At 43.2% G+C, this 14,677-nt stretch overlaps 1 protein-coding gene across 3 annotated transcripts in view; it reads left to right on the top strand.

Annotated features, from left to right (window-relative positions):
* Positions 1-246: 246 nt before the first annotated feature.
* Positions 247-14,677, top strand: part of SH3BP5 (SH3 domain binding protein 5) — an 84,063-nt gene continuing 69,632 nt past the window's right edge. The window contains exons 1-3 of one of the 3 annotated variants that reach the window (XM_069770212.1): positions 247-535; positions 2,629-2,691; positions 13,078-13,206. In XM_069770212.1, the coding sequence (XP_069626313.1) occupies positions 455-535; positions 2,629-2,691; positions 13,078-13,206 (273 nt within the window). In that variant the 5' untranslated portion in view covers positions 247-454. The remainder of the gene's footprint in view (positions 536-2,628; positions 2,692-13,077; positions 13,207-14,677) is intronic. The other 2 variants (XM_069770195.1, XM_069770203.1) reach the window with 2 other exon arrangements.

Raw genomic sequence — 14,677 nt, 5'->3', positions numbered from 1 at the left:
TAAAAAAGAGGAAAGACGATGGGGGGGGGGGGGGGGGGAGGTGTCAAAAAAGAAAAAAGCCACGCAAGGTCTCATCGGCGTTTCCCCCCACCTGAAACTGCTCGTTTTGGTTTCACGCACTGCAGCGGCGTGCACTTGCTCTGCCCGGCGGTGAGGACGGCAGAACCCAAGCATTAACACACACACACACGCACACCAAAAAAAAAGAAAAAAAAAAGGGGGGGGGCGGGGAGGACGGTTAAAAAAAAGGAAACCCCGCAATTTTGCGCTCGTTTCCTCCTTGCGGTGCGAATACACAAAGAGACGGGGGGGCCGGGGGGTGCTGAGGGAGGGGTTCCCCCCGGAGGCGGGGCCGGGAACGGGGCCGGGGCCGGGGCCGGGAACGGGAACGGCAGCGGCGGAGCGGAGCGGAGCGGAGCGAGGGAGGGAGGTGCTGGCAGCCGCCGCCGCCGCCATGGAGCCGGTGGGCAGGCGCGGCCGAGCTGCCGAGGAGGGCCCGCGGCCCGAGGAGGAGGAGGTGGACCCCCGCATCCAGGTGAGAGCCGCCGCGCCGCGCCCCCCCCTCCGGGGGCGGGCCCGAATTCTTTAATTTAATGCACATAGAATGCATGCAACAATGGTTAGGATGGTTGCTTTTCCCCCTTATTTTTGGTTTTTAAAGTGCATAGGTATATACGTATATACACACCCGCGCCCCGACGGATGGATTTGCCTGTGGCGGGCGGCGGTGCGGAGCGGCCCCGGCTGTCTCGGCGCCCGCCGCGGGCGGCGGGAGCGGCCCCGGCCCCGGCCCCGGCCCCGGCCCCGGCCCCGGCCTCTTCGTTGCCGTTGCCCGGCCCCGGCCCCGGGCAGCGCCGGGCGCCGTCCTGCCGCCTTCTCCTGCTGAAATCCCCCATCCCTTTATATTTTTGACCGCGACAGCTCGACCTTGCTCGTAAAACGGGGCTGGTGCTCAGAAATTCACAGTCGGGGGAAAACATGGATTTTTAAAATCAGTTCTATTTGTTTAAAAAAGGAGCTGTGGTGGAAGGCGGTGGTTCCTTTCTATGAATGCCTTCCGAAGTGCTTTTTATTCTTGCATGGTTTCTAAACAAACCTTTTCTCCCCCAAATTGCGTCTTGACCAGTTGCCTGGCGCAAACTTCAGCACGCTGTGGTCCCTGAAATGAACCGTATTTTTAGGTCGCTGCAGATTTGCAGCTTTTGCCTCCAGTGTTGGTGGGACCGTTTGTCGTGAGTGAATGTAAGCGTGTGTGTACGCTGCTGAGAGGATGGATGGATCCTTGGCAGAGGGCCTTCCTTGCTGTAATTGTCATTCTTTTCTCCGTTGTGAGCATTTCTTCTCCAGGGCCGAGCAGAGCAGTTGCAAAATTCACAAAACACGGTTACACAGAGCGAGGCCCTCGGCCAAAAGCTAGCCTGTTACTGCCCTGATTTTGAGAAGCTGAGCTCCCTTAGTGCCTATTCATCTAATCTTGGCCTTAGGTTCTTCAGCTTGCAACACGTTTCCACGTACCTGATTTGAACATTGTTGGCGAAACAGCGTTTTTGTTGAGTTTTCTGTTTGGTTGAAAAAACGGGCTGCCGTGTCTGCCTCCGTGAGAGCCATAATGTTCTTAGCCTTACAGTAGAAGGCAATTAGGTAATTTTTGTGTGAGTGTCTGCCTCAGAAAACATGGATATGCAAACATGTATCTTCCACATCCTAGGAGCTGGAAATGAAATCTGACCTCCGAGGACAAGAGAACTAAACTGTTGCAATTAATTCTCTTCTGATTGTAACCAGACTCATTCTTGTAATCTAGTGGGAAATGGCTCAAGTGACAATCAATTTACAGTATTTGGTTTATGCAGCTAAACATTGCAAGGTGGATTCTGTTACACCAGTTGAAAATTAAATAACGTTTGAGTTAGAGAACACTCCTGTTGAAATCACAGGATTTCACATGTTGCTCAATTAAAGAAGGCTATTGGAGCCTGCTCCTGAGGGTTGCTTTTTGTGGTAAGAAAGTCATTAAGAATGAGCTTTGTTTTTACAGTAACTTCATTCATGCCAACACCACCTCTAGTAAATATTTATTCAAGGCATTTAACACCTTTGTTTTTGCCGTTAAGAGATCAAAATGCTGGCACAAACGTAGACTAAGTAAACATAATCATATGTCCCGTTGACTGATTGTGTTCTAAAATGGTTTGCCAAAATCCAGAGTAAAATGCCTCTCATGCTGCAAGACATGGTTCTTATCAATGCTGTGCTTTCACTGTATGTTTCCTGTGATAGTACTAACTTTATGCTAATCCTTTTGGCAAGGGGTGTGTATCTGGAAACTAGCAGATACTGACTATATTGATTAACAAGACAGAACTTACTGTACCTTATGTTTATTTTAATAGTGAGGAATAAGCCAGGACAGGAAATGTACTGCCTTAAAATAAAACTATAGAGCTTCTCTGATTATTTTTCTTACAAGTAGCAAAATAGAAGACTGCATGTCTCCAGGTTTCCTCTTTTCACTGAATTTGGAAGCCACAGCCCTTGTGAGCTTTCAGTGGGGGTGCTGAATGAGCCTTCTCGGACGCTTTTTTCCCCTGATTTCTTAATGTGCATTTGACCTTTCTTTCTTTCTAGGGAGAGCTGGAAAAACTAAATCAGTCTACAGATGATATCAATCGCAGAGAGACGGAGTTGGAGGTACGGAATTCATCCTTGCATTTTCCTTCTGTGTATGTTGGATTTTGTGAGCAACAGAACAGTCTTTTTGAATAGGTTCCCTCCTGAATTGTGCCAGCCTGAATGGTAATTTGGCAGCAAGAGTCTGGTGATGATTTTTTTAAAGGAGTGAATTGAGCTAACAGCTGGAACAGGAAGGGAGAAGGTAGAGGGATGCTGACAGTGTAAAAACCCTATGTGGAGAAACCCCCACACACACTGCCAAACCCTATTTTTAGGTTTTGAAACTAAAAGTAGATAAGTTCTGTTTTTACAAGTAACCGTTTTGGGTTTGTGTTCTTGTGATTACAGACAGTGAAAGTTTATTTGGTTAAGAGGTCTTTGCCGTACAATTACCTGCCAGGTTCTCCTCCTTGGTGGCTATTTTTTTTTTTTAGCTTGTTAGTTTTACCTTTGTTGTCATTACTTGGAGTAGGGAAAGTAATGAAAGAAAGTTGAAGGAGTTGAAGGAAAAGGCTTCCTAGTTGTAAAAAGAGGTTTTCTTGGACACTTAAAAAGCTAATGGAAGGTTCTGAAGAAATTGTTTCTAAAGCCCCAAATTTGAGCTTCAGCTACTTGGTAGTTATTCTGGAAGGCTCAGCATTTTTGATCTAATAACAAGTCAAAGCAGACTGTCCTGCTTGTGTGTCTAAATTTTCTTTTGTTAACTGCAAAACAAAGAAGGTAAAGCCAGTGTAACTCTAAGACAAATATGCTGCTAAAGGAAAACTGGCATAAAAAGCTACTTTACAGCCTAAATAATTTTGATAACATTACAGTATTTTGAATACCATATAAAAACATGCTGAGATTGCAGTGATAAACATACTCTAAAAGTACATCTATAGATTTCTGTTCTGCATCTTCAAAATGTGAAAGTCTGTGTTTGATTTTTTTCTTTTTTTTTTTTTTCCCCTTCTATGTGTGTTTTCATGAGATGGGTACGTGGAGCATGGGATGGTTCCTGGTAGTATTTTAAAATATTGGAGTATCTACTGTATGCACCAAAGAGGATATGGGGTTATGAACTTCTTTGGAAACAAAGCAGCCTTGTCACGTGGCTATTTTCTTCTCCCTACTTGTTTGCATTTTCAGTGCTTTGCGGCATGTAGATCATGAATTTATTGGCGAATAAACTTAGTGGAATGGGGGACTCTTTGTTATGTAAAATTAAACTATATTTCAGCTGTGAAAACTGTTCAGTGTCACTAGCTTGATTTAAATTTTATGAGTGAACTTTAAAAATCAGTATGCTAGTCTGCAACAGTACCAATTAAATGGAGTTCAGGACTCTTTATATACATATATTAAAGAAAAAAAATTCATTACATATATCTTTTTCAGTCTCCTTATTTCATGCTGAGGTACTGAAATTGAAAGATGGTTCTATGGATAGTAGCCTGGATTTCATTAATCTTGTTATAACCTTGCACTGAGGACATATTATGAAGCAGATAGAATAGTAATAATAATGCAAATGCATACTCATGAAATAAGTCCCAATGACTTAAGATGGGATTTTACTGGCTGATTAAAATTATTCATGTGTTCAAGAGTTTGTAGAGTCTGGAGATTTGTAGCTACTCTGTGTGTGACGCGTGCTGAGCTGTAAAGGCTGAAAGGCTCCTAGATGCATAATGGTAAATAAGAGCAGTGTTTCCACATTACCTTGATCTTACACTGTTGCTTACTTTACTTAGTCTAAGAAATATTAGGTGTCAGATAATGCAGAGAATGATTATGTGATGCTTCCTACCTCTATGTCATTAAATGTTTACTGCAGATCTGTCTGTAGTGCTTACTGTAAGCAGTGTTTGATGGAATTAAGTTGAAATATCATCAACAGTATGCTTTCATGAATGTTTCCTCTTCACTTTTCATCCAAAAATCTTACTGGATTGAAGCGAGTTTGTGGTATAATGCAACTGCATAATTTTTAATACAGAAAGATTTTCATTACTTTTGATCTGCTTAAATTTTGAGGGCAAATGCAGTTGAATGATGTAAGCAAGGCTTAATTGATATACATGTTGATAAATGCATTTTAAATGGACTTATGACATTTCTAGAGGAAAGATATTAAAAAAAAACCAAACAAAAAACCCCCACCAAAGCCCAACACTTGTGGTTAGAAGAAAATCCCTGCATTCATACTCTGGACAAGAAAAGAAAGCTTTGCCAAGCAGCCTTATAGGATAAATCCAGAGTTTGAAAGGGGGAGTTTAGAACTGGGATCGTTCTGCTTCAAAGACTTCCAAAATCCTTGAATGCTGCTGAAAGCCTGGGCTTCTGGAAGAGCCATGCTGAGTTTGCCTTTGAAGATTTTCTATTTTGGCTGTCACTAGCTGCTTTGGGTCCCTCTTGTTACCCCTTCCTAGTTTGTGGAGTTGCTGCTATTGCAAGATCTTTCATTAGAAGGAAGATGTGGGGTTTTTTTAACCAGAAAATGGAGTCATACTTATCCTATTCTTCTATTGTTATTTTCTTCATCTTTTCAGTATCTGATCATAGTTGACTTTCATGGGAACATAGACAGTATGATTAGGCTATTTACAGCACAAGATGCTGATTGCCAGCTTCCTCTAGCATTACTTTGTGGTCCATACATTGCCACTGTTGAATTTTTTTCCCAGAATAATCTGGAAGAGCAACAGGAGTGTTTGAGTAGAATGTATATTTCTTTGAAGGAAGTTCAGAAAAAGACACCGGTGTTTTTGTGACTCGATGTACTCTCTGATAAGCAGGAAGAGTAACCTTGTGGCATCGAAGTACTGCGAGCCTGTTCTGGACTTCCTGTACCTTTGCACGAGTCGCTCTGAATGGGACTGCTGACCGTCTCCAGTTCCCATTAACTGGGAAAAAAGGCTGGAGGTGTTAAATGCTTCTAAACCCCATGCTCTTGTTCTCACTGTGCTTCAGGTCTACATCTGCAAAACAGGAGTAAAAATGCTGCCTTACCTGATGGAAATGTTACGGGACTGAAATCAGTTGAGGCCTCTAGGATTTTGAAGCTACACTCTCTTGGCGTCACCACAGACATGTCCATGTTTGAATGATGTAGAAAATACTGGCATTTGCTGCTCACGGAGGTGATAAAATGGGGAATTCTTTTTGAAGTTGATCAGCCTTCCTTTTTTTTTTTTTTTGAAAAAAATTCTGCACCCACACTCTCATGTGATCTGTTTTAAGTTGATCAGCCTGCCTTTTTTTACCTTTTAAAATAAGTTCTGCGCCCAAGCCACGTGTGAGAGGGGTGAGTTTGCATGCGTGGCATGACTTAGATGCATTGAAGTTGGCTACATCTATTCTTCTACTTGATATAATTACTCATTTTTTGCTCTTTTGACCTATCCTATTAAACCCTGGAGAAATATCCTGGCCTGATGCTGCTCGCAGCCTGTTCAGGAGTTGCGGAGCTGCTAAAGGGCACTGAGTGGATGGTAGTTATATGTTGGGTTAATGTATTGCCTGTTAATGAATCTTTGATTAGGCTTGATTTAAAATCCATAATGCTCCTCATACTAAGTGCAACACTGAGTGTTACTGACACAGCGCAAGGATGATAAGGGTCCTCTGAGGGATTTAACACTTGGCTTCTCTGACGTCCCTGTTTATGTTTGAAGTGTCTGTGAAGAGGTGGGGGAAACATCTTGCGATGGAGATACAAGTATGTTTTGGCCAAAAGCAAGTTAGAGCGGCGCCTTGCTATTTGAGCTTTTTTCCTGTTTATTGGAAATGCATCTCCATCTGAACTCACATCAGGAGTTGCAAAAGTACTTAGCAAATGTGCACAAGTCGCCTGTCCGGCTAATTCCTACATGTCTTTGGCTGGCTCCTGAAAGTACAATTCAGATGTAACAAATTTACCCAGGGACCCTCTGGCAGCATTGCGGGGAAGGGAAATACAGCACATACCATTAAAATTACCACTGGAATCCCAGCTATCCCAAATGTGGTTTTTGTTAGAGAGAGTTTTTGTGCTGCTGGAGCTATGAGCTTGCCAATGTTTGTTAAGGGGAGACAACGGCACATGAAAACTAGAGCTGAACAGCGCTGCTTTCAGCCACGCTGGTTATGAGTAGGGCCTGATTAGGATCATTCTTGTATGCTTGCCTCGATCCTCTAGTCCTGATCTGCAAGACTTTGTGTTACTTTTAGTCCTGGATTTATCCTAAAGGTCACCCTGGGTTGGTGTTGGATAGAGTCAAAGGAAAGGGGTGTATCAGCTATGGTGCTCTTTCACTTGTGAGTCTTGTCAGCATTTGAACCCCTCTCAGAAGGGGAAGGGCTAGTTTATTTAGAGTTGCTCTTCTCACTTCCTCACTAAAATACTTGGGTTTGGGTAAAGCTCAAGCTTTATACTCTGTCACGCACAAGAATTTTAAGTAGACTTTTTAAAAAAAATCCTCAGTCTTTCAAGTTTTAGAAAAATGGCCTGTCGGTGGCAGAAATCTCATACTGAGCATGGCTGCTTGGCATGGGAAAACGTCTATCTGTGGAAACATCTGCTGCCTTATCAGCACCCCTGTGCAGCATTTTGCAGTGTCCATAAAAGAGTACACAGATAGGGGAGAAACAGCTTGCTGGCTGGTGTTCCTGCTGGTTTTTGGAGTGCGATATACGTGCATGATGGACTTGTCCAGCACTAGCAGAACAAATCTTTCCGTGTCTCTCTTTACAATCTACTTGTTTCCATAGGAAATGGCTCCTGTGTGTGGATTGCTTGTTGTTTTGCCTTCTGCTTTCATCCATGGATGAGTAAGGAAAGGCTTCTTCCTCTGCTATGGCTCTGGAAAGATTTTGTCGCCTGAGTGAGTCAAAGGGCTTTACTTGATTCACATTCTTGAAGCAGAGATGGGTTTCTAGCCTAAGGGAGAGAAAAAAGGTTAGGCAGAGAAATCTTGTTTTGGAAGGAGCACCCAGTGCCTTCCCCTGCCTGCTTTCCTCTCCTTTCTTCTAAGAGGACTAAAAATACCAGTGTGTTTGTAGTTTTGGTCTGTAACTATCTGCAAGGAGGAGGTTAGAGCAATTTCCAAATACCAATTTTGATTGTTCTTAGATGGCAAATTAGTAGCTGTGTGGAAAAAAAAAACTTTTCCCCATGCTTAAAATTGAGATGTTACTTAACTCCTTCCTTGTACTTTGTTTTTAGGGTTTGGTAGTCAGTCTGGTTTACTTTAACTTCTCGGACACCAAATAGATGTTAAAGATGTCATTAACATGTTTGATGCTCTGAGGCAGATTTCTGGGCACATGCATGTGCATCTGTCTGGTGTGAATGTTAATTGGGAAGCCTACCTGCTTTCACACTTGGCCATGGTTGATCCTGATGCTATTTTAACTTTGGAATGAGCTTCTGCAGCTTTTTTTATAGAGACCTGTAGCAGAGGAAGGCAGGTATGGATACTGCCTGCCTCTTGCAAGTAGATGAAGCCCATCTCTCAGTCAGCAATTTCATTTCCCATGCACCTCCCAGGCTGGTTTAATGGGTTGTCAGAGGTTCTGCACACCAAATTGTCAGCAAGGTAATAGGACAAACTTTGTAAATGAAGTTTAGATGTGCTTGGTATTAAGATGCTTCATACCTGGTTGATGTTTTAAGTTCATTTTAAAAAGCAAAATGTTTGAAAATACACGCTTCATTTGATGGGCAGAAATAGTTACTTGCCTGTCATCTGGCATCTAACTCCAGCTCATCACCATCAATTATGAGAAAGGAAAACAAGCATGTTTTATTCTCCAACGTGTGCAGCTTAAGTGTAAAATTGTATTCTAGTTTCTTTCCACATTTGAGGGTGGATCTCCAAAATGCTGCTGTGTGGATAGCCTGTCATTAAGTGTTGTCCCTCTTTTGGTGCAGTAGCAGGTAGCTGCCCAACAGCAAGTTACTGGAAACAAAATCTGCTTTTAATAATGAACTATTGCAGCAAAAGCATATGTGGGGTATAAGTCTGGCATGCTCCCTAAAACTGTGCTTGTGAAATCTATCATTTGGGAGAAAAGTGCTAAGGATGTCCAGGAAGAAAGCTGATGAGAGTGGAGCTCTTGCAGCCATAGAACAAGATGCTGAAAAGTAATCAGCAGCTGTTCACGTGATGCACGAAGTGCTACGCTTGCTGGAGTGTGTGTATGACAAACACCTAGGTAGTGAGAGTCTAGTTATTAAGACTATAACTTAAGTAGCAGTTGAAAGTTCTCACTTTTTTTTTTTTGCACCTTGCGACACATGTTGAGGGTGAAGTGCCTTGATGAGCTTTTGTCCAGCTTTAAAAAGGTTTATCATAATCTCATTTGAGCAAATAGGAGGGAGAAAATGTTGGAAATGTTAGCCAGTCAGCTTTAAATATTGCCTTTCTGTTTGCAAAATCAGTAACGAGGTGTTCTTAAAAATGATCACGGAAGATTGTGAGTGAGTAGAGAGGAAAATGTGCTTTTGAAATGTTGTCTGGCTGTTTGAGATGTCTTTTGTCAGTTGCATTGCTTCTGTTACAGTTTATCTGCTCTGTGTATGTATTCAGTGCAGTGATAACAAAAACAAACCCATGTGTGGTTTTTTTTTTTTTTTAAAAAAAACCCTCCAGAAATAGTGTGTGTGACTCACAGGGTTTGTACATAAGGCTGCATACTTGCTTTTATCAATAACTAGCATTTCTGTTGGGAAAGCACCATCTTTCAAGGAACTGAAATACAGAAACTGGGAATTGAGGACTGTGCTAGAAAAGTTGCATGGCATATGCTGCGCTGTCTCAGTTTTGCATGCGGCAGCAAGTTGCAGGAATTGCTTTTTCCTTTCTCTCTTACCCACGTGTGCTAGGTAAAGGTCTGAATGAAGCACCAGTTTGGCAGTTAAATAGTAACACTTGCAGGGAGGCACATCACACCAGAGAACTTGGTAAGTAAGTTGAAGGTGGTGTGGTTCTCTTCCGAACACAGACATCAGGCTTCCCTCGTGCAGGGGACCATGGAGGAACTGCACTGCTGTGCTGTTCCTGAGCCTCTAAGTTTTTGACTGAGCATTCTTAAGGAAAACACTATTAAGAAGATTTATAGCTTTGAACCACTTCACATGTGGGTCAAAGCGTCTCACTGACAGTAACACAGGAAGCCAGACAGAGAGCAGGGAATTAAACTGATTCCCAAGTTATTGCCTTGATCACAGGCCCATCCTTCCTGTGAACCACAGATGCGCTTTTTGTGTCACGTAAGTAGCAAGTGCACCAAGCCCAGTGCTCCTGGTGCGATTGCCTTGGTGCTTCTGACCTCCCAGGTTTCACGTGAAGCGTAAAAATAGCTGCTGCACCTGTGTTTCTTACTTAAACTTCCCCAGGGGCACCTGCCAGGGGAATTCTGCACTGTCCCAATGGTGGTGACTTTTACAGATGCTCTGCCAGCACGTGGCAGGTCCGACACGCTGAGCCGATGCGCTGAGTGCGGCTGCACGTGTCCAGGAGGGAGCTGTGCCCCTGCTCGTAGGAGATGTTGCCATAGCTCCTGGACAGGAGTCGTGGTCACTGCGACCATGCGAGCTGAATCAGTTTGGATTGAGGAGGCTGGGTGGCGTGGATGCACACGGTGTAGATACACAATGTGGGGTCGTTTGCTTTTGTAGTGTAGTTGGGGCTAGTGAAGAGTAAAAGTGGTGCGTGTAGCGCGGGAGAGGGCATGGGTTTGGCATTACAGCTTTTCAGAGATCTCAGCATCTTGTTGCTGTGTCCAAAGTGGGTGGGTGGAAACCTTTGGTAGGGGGACTGATCTCAGCAGAGTACGAGCATCTGCGTATTCGCTCATGCAGAAGGTGGCGGAGCCTGCAGGTTTGTGTTCCTGACAGTCAGGAACCTGAGAATAAATGTAATTTAAAATAAGTCATGTGATGGATGACATGGGTGTAAAGTTCCAGGGTGTTTTGGTTTTCGTTACTGTTCTTCACTGGAAAAAATGAGTATGGTCAGACCCAAATAAAGCCTCAAAATAGGAAGCAGGCATCTTTTGGGGAAGATGATGAACTGGAAGTTCACATCAGTATATTCTTCAGCTGAAGCTCTCTAATCTGTGTAACTAGCTACTGTGTGAAGTGGGGCTGTGCTCATGGATAACCGTGTGCTTAACCATTTGCAAGACCTGTGCCTCCTTGGGTGCCAGTTACAGGATTAGTTACAGTTCAGTAATTTGTATGTGCTTCATCTGATTTGGTGGGAGATTAATGGGTATAGAAGTTCCTGTTAGTTTGACTGCTCTGTCCTTGGTGGGTTTTGTTTTGTTTTGTTTTTTAATTCCAGGTGGAGACTAGTCCTCTTTTTCCTGTTGGATAACAGTGTACATAATTATTACATGGATAAATTTGCAGTAGATCTCTAAGCATAGATTTGGTAGTGATGGTTTCTTTGTTCCAAGTGCTTGTCTTACAAACATAGGAACTGAATTTTTTGATGAATCACTGCATAGGGCTTTTTTTACCTAATGTGTATACATTTATGTCTTTTCTTTAACTATTTGCTTTCCACAACTAGTATTCTAATATGCAGCTTTCCCAAAGAAAGTGAAAAGCAAACCTTCAGGCTTACTCATTTAGAAATGCATTTTTAATTTTTTTCCTGCACTTGTAGGAAAATTTTTTTGTTGTTAAATATACTTCAGTACTTAACATTTTTCTTGCAATATAGTCATCATACCTGCAGTCTTATTTCAGTTACTTGTGAAACTCATTTTGAGCAGTGAACCATATATTGACCAGTACTTTAATTGAAAATATTCAAACGCTTCTCACTGAGAAAATCATTGACTCGATACATATTGTTTGAATGATACAATTCAGGCTTTCACTAAGAAATGAGATTATTGACTCAATTGGAGTTAATAAAATAATAACTTAATGTGCATTTAATTCTCCATATTTGACCTTGTTAACCTATTTGAATACTTCCTCAGAATAAATTGGACTACCTTAAGAATCTAAAGCTATTTGCATTGGACTAAAATATAACCAGTGCTGGTTAACGTTTTTGATAACACTAAAAAGGAAGTGTTATCTTCAGCAAAGAAGCTGATTAAGGTTTTAGATAACAGTAAAAAGGAAGCAAAGCAGCTTTTACTGAAGTATGTTGCTTTTTTTGTAAAAACTAATGTATTATTGCAGTTTTTTTCCACTTCTGAGAGCATAGTGGTAGGTTCCGATGTATTTTGAATCTTCCAATGAATAAACAGTTGTGCCTTCTAGAAATCCTCAACCATAATGACAAAAACCTCCTGAATTAGAGCACTTCTTCAAGCCAGCTGCTTCTTGATAATCAACATGTCACTCCAGCAGTCTGCATAAATCCTGCTCTCTAATTAGAATTACAAGGCTTGTCAAGAGCTCACATGGCCCTTCCTCTTCATCTCCTTAAATCCTGGGCCAGGTCCCAGCCTGAATTTGCATCTCTCTGCAATAATTCAATTGATTTAGAGTCTGTGTTGGATGCTGGGATCGAAATCAGAATCGCTTTGCTTAAAGGTGAGGAAATTTCAGTGGAGCAGAGAAATTATTTTAATTGCTTCAGCTAATCATGTAAGGAGGGCAACTCATCCAGTTTGGAAGTAGCTGGAATTTACTTTTCTTAAATATAGTAAATAATTACAATCAAGTGGAGAGTAGGCATCTTCACCCATTGATACAAACCACAGCTGAGAAGACAGGCTTTTATGGCAGGAAGTCTTGCCACGACGACCTGGAAGTTTTTTGCTGCTATTGAAGTTAAGTAGGGTGTGTTTATAAAAGGAAAGAGGAGCTGACTTGAAAATATACTATGTGGGAAGTGTCCAGTTTTTCCTACAGAAAGCAGATCCTGTCCATCCTTGTTTGCGTTGTGAAATGGTGTCTCTGGGGTGAACAGTACTAGGGGTGCGACATGCTAAGGTTTAGGAGATGCTGATTCCAGCTGATTGCCAGCCTGCTGTGGGGATTTGGCCTGCCTGCTGGCCCCATTCTAGCCTTGTCTAGATGAGATGTCTTTGCCATTGAACTCCCCCTCAGAACGTGTTACACTGCTGTTTGCCTCCTCGCTGAGCGATTAATTTACAAGCTATTCCTCTCTGGGAAACCCTGCCAGAGGTGACACTGAGCACAGGCTATCGCAGGCTTTATGTAAAAGCTGTCTCTGAAAGACAAGGATTTGGTGTCCAGGATGGTAGCGTTCGGATGTGGTTCTGGGTTCCTGTTATTACTTCTACTGAAAAATTCTGGCTTAGTCCAAATGCCAGTAACTGTTTTGAATGTGTCAGCTCGTGTGTGAATCTAAAGAGCAACCTGAAGGTAAGAACAAACGGGTAGAAATAATTTTTAAACCTCTAATCTGTCTTTGTCCTTTCTTTCCTTTCTGCAATGTTTTGAAGGATGCGCGCCAGAAGTTCCGCTCCGTGCTGGTTGAAGCAACGGTAAAACTGGATGAACTGGTAAAGAAGATAGGAAAAGCTGTAGAAGACTCTAAACCTTACTGGGAAGCTCGGAGGGTGGCCAGGCAGGTGAGAACTTTCTGCCTTGTGAGCTTGTGCTGGTAGTTGGAAAGGCCATACTGATTGCATTGCTTTCCCGCTATTAATAACATCTTAAGCTTGTGCGCTTGACTGACACTGGTCTATGTCTTGAGTTGCAGGTCAGCTGTGTGAATCGATGGCAAAAATGTGTTTCTTCACAGCCACAACTGCACGTGTTCTCCAGTCTAGGAACAGCTACAGCAGATGCAAACTATCAATAGCAAAAGACTAGTTCTGTTCTCCCCTCATTATCGATGGCCTTTCAGAGCCCTGCTCTTTACTGTCAATAGCTGTAATTGTCTGAAAATACAGTGTAGGCTTCGTGTATCTGCTTTTTCTTCTTAAAGCAAAATGCTCAGCAGCTAAATGGCTGTAACTGGAAGCTGCTAGGAAAGAGGCCGGAGTGGGGCAGACCTGGGGAAGCCTGCAGGGTTAGGTGCTGATTAGGTTGTGCTGAAGCAGGAATGTGCTACATGTGGCTCTGAAGTGTGTTGGTCTTGAGAGAAACTGAACTCTGCTTTCTGTACTGTCATCAGGACCTTAACTCCCTTGCCCCAACTACTACTTGATTACTGATAGGCACCTAAAATAGGGTTTTTTAGTTGGAAAGGGCCTGTGTCACTGAGGAAGGGAAGGATGAGGAGTGGAAGTAAGAGTGTGATCTACTGGCTGTGGGGAAAGTGAGAAAGCTTGTGAGATGTCAGGCAGCTTCTCACCTTAGGGAAAAAGTAGCTGACAGTTGAGTGTGTGGTGGCTTAGGCAGTGCTTCTGCTCGGTGTCTGTGATGGGTTCTGCTGGTGTCTTTGTTTTTTCCCCAAGAGGGAGGCTGTTCCTGGGTGCTGCTTCTATTTTGTCTCAAGGCAGGGAGGGGCAGAAGTAGGGGAAGGGTGCTGCTTCTGTGCTCGGCTGGAAGTATGTGTGGAGCGGCATCTGTGGCTGGGTGACCGGGATGCGACTGTGTTCAAGGGGAGAGTGAAAGAGAGATGGAGTAGCACATGTGAAATATATAAAAATTACAGGAGGAGGACTTTGTTTGTAAAAAGCGGTAGGGGATGAGGTTGAGGGATGAGAAAGGTAGTGTAGGTGTGTGCCAGGAGGCAGAAGGTAAACTCGCAGGGTAAGAGAAGGCAGGGCATGTTGGAGAGGGGCTTTTTACAAGGGCAGGTAGTGATAGGACAAGGGGTAATGGCTTCAAACTGAAAGAGGGTAGATTTAGATTAGATGTAAGGAAGAACTTCTTCACTGTGAGGGTGGTGAGGCACTGGAACAGGTTGCCCACAGAGGTTGTGGATGCCCCATCCCTGGAAGTGTTCCAGGCCAGGTTGGATGGGGCTTTGAGCAACCTGGTCTAGTGGAAGGTGTCCCTGCCCATGGCAGGGGGGTTGGAACTAGATGACCTTTAAGGTCCCTTCCAACCCAAACCATTCTATGACTCTAAGAGAATACATCCTCAGAACAA

Source organism: Haliaeetus albicilla, chromosome 2 (assembly GCF_947461875.1).
Source record: "Haliaeetus albicilla chromosome 2, bHalAlb1.1, whole genome shotgun sequence".
Classification (NCBI taxonomy): Eukaryota; Metazoa; Chordata; class Aves; order Accipitriformes; family Accipitridae; genus Haliaeetus; species Haliaeetus albicilla.
Note: the sequence above shows the minus strand (reverse complement) of the source record. Positions and strands in the feature narration are given on the sequence as shown.